This window comes from Electrophorus electricus, chromosome 3, assembly GCF_041902795.1.
Source record: "Electrophorus electricus isolate QZ-2024a chromosome 3, ASM4190279v1, whole genome shotgun sequence".
NCBI classification, from domain to species: domain Eukaryota; kingdom Metazoa; phylum Chordata; class Actinopteri; order Gymnotiformes; family Gymnotidae; genus Electrophorus; species Electrophorus electricus.
This window is the reverse complement of record NC_137499.1, coordinates 7098374-7109066: the sequence shown is the minus strand read 5'-3', so window position 1 is coordinate 7109066 and position 10693 is coordinate 7098374. Positions and strand designations below refer to the sequence as shown.

At 41.0% G+C, this 10693-nt stretch overlaps 1 protein-coding gene across 2 annotated transcripts; it reads right to left on the bottom strand.

Annotated features, from left to right (window-relative positions):
* Window positions 1-419: 419 nt before the first annotated feature.
* arih1l (ariadne homolog, ubiquitin-conjugating enzyme E2 binding protein, 1 like) lies at window positions 420-9992 on the bottom strand. 2 transcript variants are annotated; one of them, XM_026997973.3, is made up of 14 exons: window positions 9526-9992; window positions 6854-6921; window positions 6447-6591; window positions 5851-5943; window positions 5589-5644; window positions 5414-5480; window positions 4450-4556; window positions 4264-4306; window positions 4075-4146; window positions 3781-3911; window positions 3605-3662; window positions 2861-3121; window positions 2491-2603; window positions 420-2296 (listed from the first exon to the last, which is right to left on the bottom strand). In XM_026997973.3, exons 1-14 carry the CDS (start codon window positions 9805-9807, stop codon window positions 2212-2214), a joined length of 1581 nt encoding a protein of 526 aa, XP_026853774.1. In that variant the 5' UTR covers window positions 9808-9992; the 3' UTR covers window positions 420-2211. The 2 variants fall into 2 exon arrangements, with proteins under 2 accessions (XP_026853774.1, XP_081566211.1); XM_081710085.1 differs by lacking the exons at window positions 4264-4306; window positions 4450-4556.
* Between the last annotated feature and the right edge of the window lie 701 nt (window positions 9993-10693).

Sequence of the window (10693 nt, the reverse complement as noted above, 5' to 3'; positions counted from 1 at the left end):
GTTGTGAACAGGTCAGTAGATTATTAGTAGGCCAATAGATTATTATTAAATTATTCAGACACAAGTAGATGCATTTCAAATATTAGTAAATTATTAGTTATTATTTTGGGGTATTTCAAGAATAATTCCAATTTCATCATGAGCTGTAAACAGAATCTGATAACAAAAACAGTTTGAAGCATCATTAACACTGTTAATGACTTAACACCTTAAACAATTGTGTTCTGTCCACAATTGTTCACACTTCTCTACCTGTCCTCTCTAGAGGTGAAATACGATTTTTAGATGTGTAAACCTCACATTAACAGCTTTGAACTAGGAGAACCACAAAGCTATCTCCACAAATTAGAGAAAAAAAAGGCATGTAATGTGTAAGTACACAAGCATTAGATTTAACTAAAATAATAAATAAAACTCAATACTTTTGAATGAGATTTATTTAAATAGGACATTTGTTTGTAAGAATGGTTATAACACATGAAAGCCACTGAAGAACATTTCTCCGATCAGAGGCAGTTTTTGAGTTTTTTTTTTTATTCTAGATCCACACTTTGGTGAAAAGAACTCCCAGCACAGCCAACAGAGAAGTCCTTTAGGCGTCTTGCGATGAGAGTTTGAGGAAAACACACAACTATGTACACTCCAGGCAAGACCCTTTAAAAGCCATGAGAGTGACAATGATAGTAAACGGTGCCAGCTACCTTACAAACCAGGTTCAGATACATATGCAAATTTCTGAGATGTTGGAAAATATTACAGAGCATTCAAATAAGTTCCTTTGAAATCTCTCAAAAAGGCAAGGGTGGGGGGGGGGGGGGGTGAGAATTCTCCCCATCGAACAAATCACACAAATTTTGAATGTGCATATTCCCCGTGAGTGCCAGATTTGGTCATACATGGTGAACTGGAGGTTTGGAACCACTCTGTACATTAGTAGTGTTAGCATGGTTCTGAATAAGCTTAAAACACAGGACAACTTCCAAAAATGCTGGATCCATTACAAAAGCTTCGATTTACTACTTTTCCACATCTTAGTGTTAATGAATCTGGACACCACCTGGCTGGCTAGTGCATCATATAAATGTTTATAATATGCCATCTGCCTCCTCAAACCCAAAAGGTGCAGGTGCATATTTTAAAATAATGATTAAAAAGGTAAAAGCTCTAGGGAGGTGTGCTGTCTGCTGAGTGAATATCACTCATGTTTGCTCTCATGAAACTAGTAGCGTATTAATTATCAAATCATAGTTGTTTTAGGAAAGGCATGGCCTTTAATTAGGCTGAGAAAATGTGCAGGTCAGTGACAAAGTAAGGATAGCTGGATAGTTCCATACCAGCCAACCTAAAAGCAGTCTGGTCCAGGGCCACATACACGTACAACTTAGGAAGGGCTCTGTTGCATCCAACAACTGGAGTACTTCTACTCAAAATGTACTTAATGTCAAGGCTCCCTGCATGTCCTCATGGGGGAGTTGATACTGTGCCCCTTGCTTGTGTTTATGTCCTCTTGCATCTGAGGATTAACATTCCCACCCCTTAAAAACTAAAACTAAAAATCCAACCCAAATAACTGAAGTTGAGAGAACATGACCCCACCACACTGGGTTGCCACGCATTTTTTGAATATCTGTAAAGAACTAAATATTTTGGGGAAAAAAAGAAGCAAAAAAGAGAAATGCATCCCATGCCATGTTCCATGCACATACATTATTTACAGCTTGAAATATGTCTCCTTTCCCAGCGCCTAAAGACCTCTGCTCTTGAGAAAACAAGCTTTAAGCCACGCACACAAGCATTCTAAACACAACTGCACATGGCTCCAACATGTAAAGCTATGCCCATTTTCAAACTACTAAAAAAAATGAAGAAACTAAAGAAAACGAAACAGACTACTGAGGAAGTCTCCACAAAAACCACTGTAGGAAAGAAGAATCTTGCAGTGTTCACAATCAACTCCACTGCAAACTGCAATACTGACATCAGGGGTTGTCTTTAATAGTCTAACTTTTTATTAGAATAAAATTAACTTAAATTCTCAATAAAAACAAACAAGCAAAAAATAAATCAATAGCCATGAAAAAGAGGATGCAACACAGGATGTATGGAGATGGCTGAGATAAGTGCTGAGGTGAGGGACAACAGCACTCTTTGAACTGGTGGGGGTAGGTGGGGTTGGGTTCTTCCTTGCACAGTTCATTATTCAAGGACTCCTCAGTCCTCTATGTACTCCCATAAGTCTTTCTCATAGCCTTCGTGCACATGCTGCAGAAGAACACGCCGCCGACTCTCACAGTATCTAAACAAAGCAAACGACACCAGAGAAATGTCCAGATTAGTAAGGAGCTGCTAATCACAGCAAATCACGTTGGTATGTGGGCAGACTATGCTGGGAGGTCTGAATGTACCAAATACAAAGACCCACCATTCAGGAAGATAATTATGAGGACCACAAACAAATAAAATGGGACAGGCTTTGTGATCACAACTCACCTATACTTATCCTGGACTTTCTGTTTAATGTCCTGCAAGGAATCCTGGGAGATGTCTCGCTCCAGATAGCCAGACAGCACCTCCGTGGCATTCTCCAGGTCAGCCTGATTGTTCTGGAGGATAGCCGATTACACTTACTTCACACACTTCTTAACTCAAAAGACTACTGGTTTTAAAATGTACATTTGAAATCAAAGTTTAAACAATCCAAGTTGTTTTTTCAGCTGTCAAAGCACTCATTTAAAATCAAATACACCAAGTGAACTTTTTATTTTAAAGCAAAACAAGCAAAAATTAAAATGTTAACTACTCCCCAGTGTACTCACTCTTTATAAAATCAGAGCACCCCCCCGCCCCCAGCGGTGCACACCTCAAATATGATGGACTGGTTGTTCTTCTTGAGGTAGAAGGCAAAGACGTATGTGAACATGAGCGTGGAGCGGCACTGGCACAGCACATCCACAGCCTTCTTCAGGAACTGCACCTCGATCCACGACATGTTGTGCTGCTGCATCTCCTCCATCTTCTGCTTCACCTGTGCGTACAGCTTGTGCTCGAAGCGCAGGCTCTGCATATGGTTCATGTAGCGGTTGCAGTAGAAGAGGTAGCGCTGCAATGCTGCACGGGACCTCTGCAACACAACACACGTACACACACACCTTGGCTTTATCCCACATTGAGTGATCACTTTATAAGAAGTACACCTAGTCTACTGCTGTGCGTCACAGGCTGTGCTACATTTCAGTTAGTTGCAGGCTGTAATCCACCACTCCTGGCATGGCTATTGTAGCCTGAGGTCAGCTGACAGACTACACTGGAGTCCTGTCCCTGTATGTGCTGTGTCAATCTTTATTGTTCTCTTTCATGAGTGACCTGGTCTTGACCAGGGCAGCTGTGTTTTTTAGGTTTATCAGGTGTGTTGGAGCAGGAAAGACTAGAGTAGTAGTCCACTGAGCACACAAAATGTAGCCAAATGCATGCAAAAATATGCATTACACAAGAGTTCATACTGTTCATTAGCAAGTATAACGAGCAAATGAGGAAAATGAAGTCAGTAAGCCATGCAACAGGCATTTGAAGCAATGTTGAGTGCCATGAGAGCAGAGCGTGTTACCTCTTGGGCATCTCTCGCTGCTTTTGCGTCATCTTCATTGTAGCGATTGCAGTTGTACCTGCAGAACACAGCATTACAAGTATGCAATATTCTAGCTGATAGCCAGTGCCCTTCTATACATGTAACAAGCGAGATAAATGTAGCACCAACAGCAGCTGTGTGGGGACCGCACTCACCAGGCAGAACCGTGTGGCTCCCAGGGCCCCAGGCAGACCCAACAGAACTCTGCCTTACAATTCTGGTTACGGCACACCATGTGGTTACAGCCACCATCCTTCTCGATGGTCACATGACATTTGGGGCACTCCTGAAAGTACAAGCAAAACCAGACTGAGATGTCACAGCTCACAGGTTGTGCCTTTACTCCCCAACAGAATGTACTACCTCACAAACTAGTGTGGAAGATGCCGGTGGACACTCAATGAATCATACTATGATTTAAACAATATTTCTTGTGAAGCTTTTGATACCTTGGTATTTGCTGCAATCCAGTTAGATGTTTCACTGTCATCATCACATTTCTTAATCCATTTCCTCAACCACTTAAAAAGAGAAGCAAATAAATATATTCATATAATAAATAAAAGTAAAATACCTGAGTGTAACAGCATCAGTATACTGTTTCTAGTGCTCTTTAAAAGACACAGGGGTTAACACACCTTACACTTTACTGGGTCATGCCAGTTTTCTCCACAGTTGAAGCTACATAGACAAAACAAGGATTAAGCAGTTAGTTTGGGCTTCCTTTCCAATCACACAATGGTGTGTTTATGAACCCGTATTCCCTGACTTATGCCCATGACCACTAACTTTATGAGGGCTTAGCTAAAATCTTAAAGTCTTACCAGAACTGTCTGCCACATTTGCAGCGCACTGGTTTGGCATCTGGATACTGCACTTTAATAACGTGATGGCAGTCAGGAGCCGGACACCATTTCAGCAGCCTATTACACTACAGGAGAGGAGGCAAACCATGGATCTGAGACACTGGTGCCAGCATGTAGCTTAAACCCATGCTTCTTAAGCCTCGTTCTGGAGACCCTCTATGATATTCTGTGATGTAGCGTATGTCGCTTTAGTAGCCTAGACATCGTGCGTCTGCCTTGGTTCGTGTCTCTCTCCCTCTGCTGATCTGCAGGTGCCCCACGTTTAGGATCCAGGATCTGTTTCATTGGATGACTGAGGATAAAAGGGCTCCTTTCATCCACTCCAGTGACTGCACTCTTGTACTGAAATAGGAGCTGGTGTGCAACTGTGTGGTGTATACTTATACAGACCTACATTCTAAAACCCAGGAGAGTAAGGGGGTGATAGTTGTTTAGTTGGAGTTTTCGTTTGGGGTAATTGTTTGCTCTTTTGGGCCATGGTTATGACCAAAGCTCGCACTTCTGAGGACAATAAAACAAGAAATCATTGTTGGCCAGTATTTTGCAGTTCTCCTTTCTTATGCTTGGTCTGCCAGAGGGGGGTGGTGTTATGAGTGTGTACCTACATGGCTTATAACTTACATATGATGCTAGCTCAGCTTAGCTCATACAGGGTTTGTTAAATAGCCTGCAAGTTAAAGTGCAGGAGAAATACATGGGACTGTCACCCTTTGTCCTAAACAGTTTGTGTAGAATGTTTTCTTCTTTATTTCAACAGTTTAGAACAGGAATAGGCACTAGCAAGAGCATAATTGAAACAATTGAACAAATGATCTCACTTAAGAGGGAGAGCAACTGATTAAAGTTGAATTAGATGTGCTTTTGCTTGGTTGGTAGGCTAATGGGGTCTGCTGCACCCATCAAATACAACAAGTGTTCTTACCTCTACAAAACTATTTGTGATTAGATGTTGGTACTTTAACTTCACTTTTGAATCGGTGATCAACCGCCTGCATAGAACAAACAACGCACAAAGCACAATTTGACACCCTCTTGTAAGCAAAACCAAGTAAATTAAATTCACAAAGTAAAGCACGCTACTGAATAGAACATCTTACATTACAGTGTTGTCATCAACCAGAATGTCACAGTTGTGAGCAGGACATGAGATGGTCTGGGGGGGAGGGGAGAAATATATAGCATATTAAGCAAACCATTTTACTTTTAATTTACAATAATAAGACGTCTAACTGAAACCCGAATTAAAATGACAAAATCAGCAGCATACTGGTTTTACTGATCTTTACTCTGTAAACAGGTAATACAACACTACAGCAGTTAACAAAACGTTTACATATAAACCTCTTGGCAGGGCCTTACCTGACCCATGCCCTCCTCAATAATTTTGGTAGTCAGGTAGTCACCCCAGCACTGCATGCAGAACTTATGCCCACACTCCAGACCTGTGAAGTACTGCAGGAGAAAAGCACTGTTAAAGCATGTGGTGACAAACAGGCCTACTTATATGGTACAACACTCCTTTGGCTAGAAAATGAAGAAACCTCGGCCAGAGATGGGCATGGGCATGCACATCTCACAGCACTGCTCTGGGGTAGAACAGGAAATTGAGATCAAAATGCACTATGAGTACTTCAAAGCCAAGCAGAAATCAAGATGGTCCATTTTCATCTTTTTAGTTCACATTCCTAGTCATTCTGTGCAAGAGACAACAGTATCAATTTAGAATTCAAAATTCATTTGTCTGTAACTGCCAATCAAAAAGCAATATTTGCCCACTTAGAAAATGTCTAAAACCTCTCATTTCTGGCTATATCAAGTTTGAGTGGAAGCACAGAAAATTAGAAGTAAGAATATGTTTGGAAAATAAAATTTATGATGATCTCCATTTCATTTTTTTTAACTGCTGAGAGTCAAATTTCACCTCAAAGTTGCATTATGAACTGCAATTTACTGACCGAGTTTGGATAGTTCAGGTAGCAGATCTGACAGTGCATGTCCTGGCTGGAGGAGCGTGTACTCATCGGTCGCGTCCTCGCCTTCTTACTGGGATTAATGACATGGCACTCCGAGAACAACTTATCGAGATTCCCGTCAAAGTACCTGAAAAGCAAAACGGATCGTACAGCAGCCTAAAAATATTATCAATATTTTTGCAATGCACACTGGATATGTAAATGCCCTCTAGAGCATTCATTTTAAGCTTAATTCACAAAATCACTAGTCTTACCAGACCCATGTGTAAAGAACTAGAATGTCAGGAGGCTGCTTTGTCTCTCAACTAGGAAGCCATGCAACTTTTTTTTAAAATACTGTGATGGGGCCCAGGAGCCGAGGGGCTAGAGGGTGGAGGGTATACACTTGCCTCTCCATAAGCTTCTCTTTGTCCCAGTTGAAGTGACTGAGGAGTATTCTGGTTATAGTCGCAGGATTCTAGAACAAAGACAGCACAGTGAGAGAGCGCCGCAAGGCTGATCTCATCCTCCGGCTCCTCAGGCTGCGTTTATGACACGTCAAGCTGAAGCTTCACTGCATTGTGCATTAAAAGCATACACTGGGACCACCAGCTGCGATGAACAGAGTTTGAAAGAATCTTTATTAAAGGGAATACTACCAGAATGAGGCGCAGTCAGAGAAACACATTAAGTAGCGTTATGTCTGACAGCAAGCCACAAGCATTACCAAACTCAGGTGAGCAAGACAATGGCAAATGCAACATGGGTAGATGCATTTTTTATGATACTTGGGTAGCAGAAATGGGGTTAGCAAAGTGACTGTAATTAGGTGCAGTGTTATACTTATTGTCTTTCACCATAGTGCGCATTTTGCTTAAAAGGTAGGACTGTGTAGTGAAATGTGACGAGTGCTAGAAAGAAAAAAAGCTCACAGCTATTCTATTCCTCCTTATTGCATCAGTTTGCTATTTATCTGTGGCACAAGAGCTAGAACATAGCAAGGGGCTCTGGATAAAACTGGGCATGGATACATGAGCATTGGTTGTAGCTATAAACATGATTAGCAGCAAAAGCATATGCAGAATAAGTCCTTGCTTTTTGGGGACAAGACAAATAACTGCCCCTAGTTTATCTAAATTCACCATGCAAGCTCAGGAACAGTCACCACACTGTGCCCTCCAACCATGAAAGACTAAGCATAATAGTGCACTCTATTCCTGAGTGACACTACTTTATTTCCAGGTACAAATGTAATACTTTGGCCTCAAGACACAGGCTTTTGGGTCTGCAGGGATCTCTCTGAAGAGTAAGACTGTGGGCCATTTCGTTCTCACTCTTACTCCAAGTGTACAATGGCTTCTATACAGGATTTCTCAGTATTCACCATGATCAAGCAAACAAAACACTTAAGCCAACAAATATCTGTGGCCAAATTTGATCCTTTTGGACATGGGTGGCCAGTATGGCTTTCCAAACACATTTTAGACTGGAAATACTCAAACAGCATGAGGATAAAATGACAACCCACATCGTTATAGCGGTGATGCTTGTTTACAAACATGTTTCTCACTATCTCTTTAGCATAAAATACCACAGTTCCATTACAGGATTTAGACACATTTTTGTTTAGATACAAGGTTCTCTGGCTTATTTTGTTTCGTCGTTTATCATCAAACTCTAGGGGAAAATTATATTAGGACAAAAGCATATAACTCTGGTATTGTGAAGACACCCCTTTAAAGCGACATAAGCAGAGTACTTATGAAACGAAACATCATAGAAATGAACGCTGTGGTCATTACCTCATTTATACGTGACTTTTCGCCTTTAGTTTGACACATTAAATAACCTACATTAGTATCAGAATTTCCGTTCATTTCATAGAAAGTGTTGGTTGGCTTGCTTAACAGCGATAAACAGCGATAGTCCTATACGAAAATGAATTTTAGGGCAGAATCCATATTCAGTATAACGTCGGCTATGCCAATGTTGGGAAGCTGTTAGGAATCTTAATCCGTTAGGAAAATGAATCTAAAAGAACATAAACATCCAAAAACAGAATTAAAACGGTTCATGAGGAGATACTAACCAGTTAGCTGGCTAGCTAGGTTAATCACAAGTCAATACCTCCTGTGTCACAGTAATAGCTTGCTAGTCAAGACTGTTATTCATTTTGATACTAGCATTTAAGCAGATAACGATGACAAGTAACTACCAGTGCTGATCTAAAATTTGTTACTGGGGAGCTGTGAGCTCACTACCAAGCTAGTTTGTATCTGTTGCCAAGGAAGTTTCGATCAAGCTATGTTTGCTAGCTAGTAGTTAACTAGGTAGCTAGGTGTCGTTTACTCTACGGCGGATGGTTATGATGTGAAGCTAATGACTGTGAGCTCTGAACGAAGTGACGTTAGCTACTTAAATAAATTCAGTCGTTGACGATTTGTCATAACGTCGGCTGGTGTTAAATACTTCGTACGGAGACCTAACTAACGTTACTGCTTAAAATTACCCGATTCGCTTAGCTAGCTACTCGTTTGACATGTAAACTAGCTAGCCAGCTAATTATTAGCTTGTAGCAATATGCATACTACATAAGTTCATCAATGGCATAAAACAAATACCCAGACACTTAAATATTAATCATATCTCATATGTCCTTATTTATTACTCGTTACTCTCCAATACAGAATAACATCCAACAAAACGTATTTCACAGGCACGGGTTAGCCGATAGCTAACTAGCTAGCACCTCACAGAATTGGGTCAACGTTAGCAACTGCTAGCTAGCTAGCTAAATCACGCAAGTTAAGCTTTTTGAACGTACACATTCACCATTCAATCAGACGTCGTCGTATGACAACCATGATATGTCAGAGATGCGAAACACATCCTTAAAGTGTGTATTTGAGCTGCCAAACTATCTGACTGTAGCTAAATGCTAGCTCCACGGCTAGCCAGGTAGCTTTCATTTCAATTTCGCAATCTGCGGCCTTCATCAACATGTCAAAACAGGCTAACTTTACACGACGTTGCCAAAAGTCTCCACAACTCCGTATTAGCTTGCAAAAACTTAGCTAGCTACCTGGATGACCTCGTTGACCTCCCTTATACATTCAACCATGTGCTGGAGGATCTGTTCAGTTGTTAAAACTTCGAATCGGTAGTCCTCTTCATCCTGACTAGCCCCAAGGCCACTGCCCCCGGTCTCTCCACATTCATCCCGTTCACCGCCGGCTACCACAGGGTCAACCAACTCCACCTCTCCGAGATCCAGGGTGTCGTCTTCGGGTTCCTCCTCAACGCTGTCCTCGCTGCATTCTTCCTCGTCGTCAAATTCATAATTGTAACCCTCGTCCGAGTCCATTACGTGGTATATTTTAGGCGTATGACAAAAATAGCAAACGCGAGGTCTGCGGCAGCGAACGGAACAAGATGAGTCTTAGCGGAAAATATTCCTTGATTCAAAAAAATTCCTCCGATGCTAGCTAGCTCCTACAGGCTAGGAACTGCAACCGCATTAGCCGGAACAGCTAACTGCGAAGCCTCAGCTAGGCCAACAAAGAACTACGTGTACTACGTCATGCGCATGGAAAACTTATTGGCAGAGGGAAAAAAACAACAAACAAAAAACACCAAAACTAGTCTAAAATAATACATAAAACAAGAACATTATCTGATTTCAACAACTGGTCAGTATAATTTGATTTTGGTTTGTTTTAAATGTTGACTCATCCTATTCAAAATAAATTAAAAGGTCAAAATGGTCCTAAGAATAATGCCCTCTAAACCCCAATTAAAATATTCCTCGTTTTCTTATCAGTCTGCAGTAGCTAATATGGCACAGTTAAAATAGTATAGGTGGTAGACTTCTTAATTGACTTTATACTGTCACAGGCTGTTTCGTAGCATTCTATTGTTATCCCACAGTGAGAATACAACTATATACACCATATTTTGTTGTACTTCTACTTGCTACCAACAGCACTTGTACCATTTACTTATTAGAAAACTTAGATACTGTAGACAATTTGTGTTTGCTATTCTGCAAGTCTTTATCAATTGTCTGTTTCCTAACACAGGACCACTGTGACAATTTCTGGATAGGCAATCTGACCTTGGCAGTGCAATGATACATGTAAAACCTGTTTTGCATGTTACATTCATACAAGAACACCACCTACTACCATTCATCTGTCATGTCACTACTGTACTGAGAATGGTCTTCCATCTAAATATTTGCTCTGCAGTGG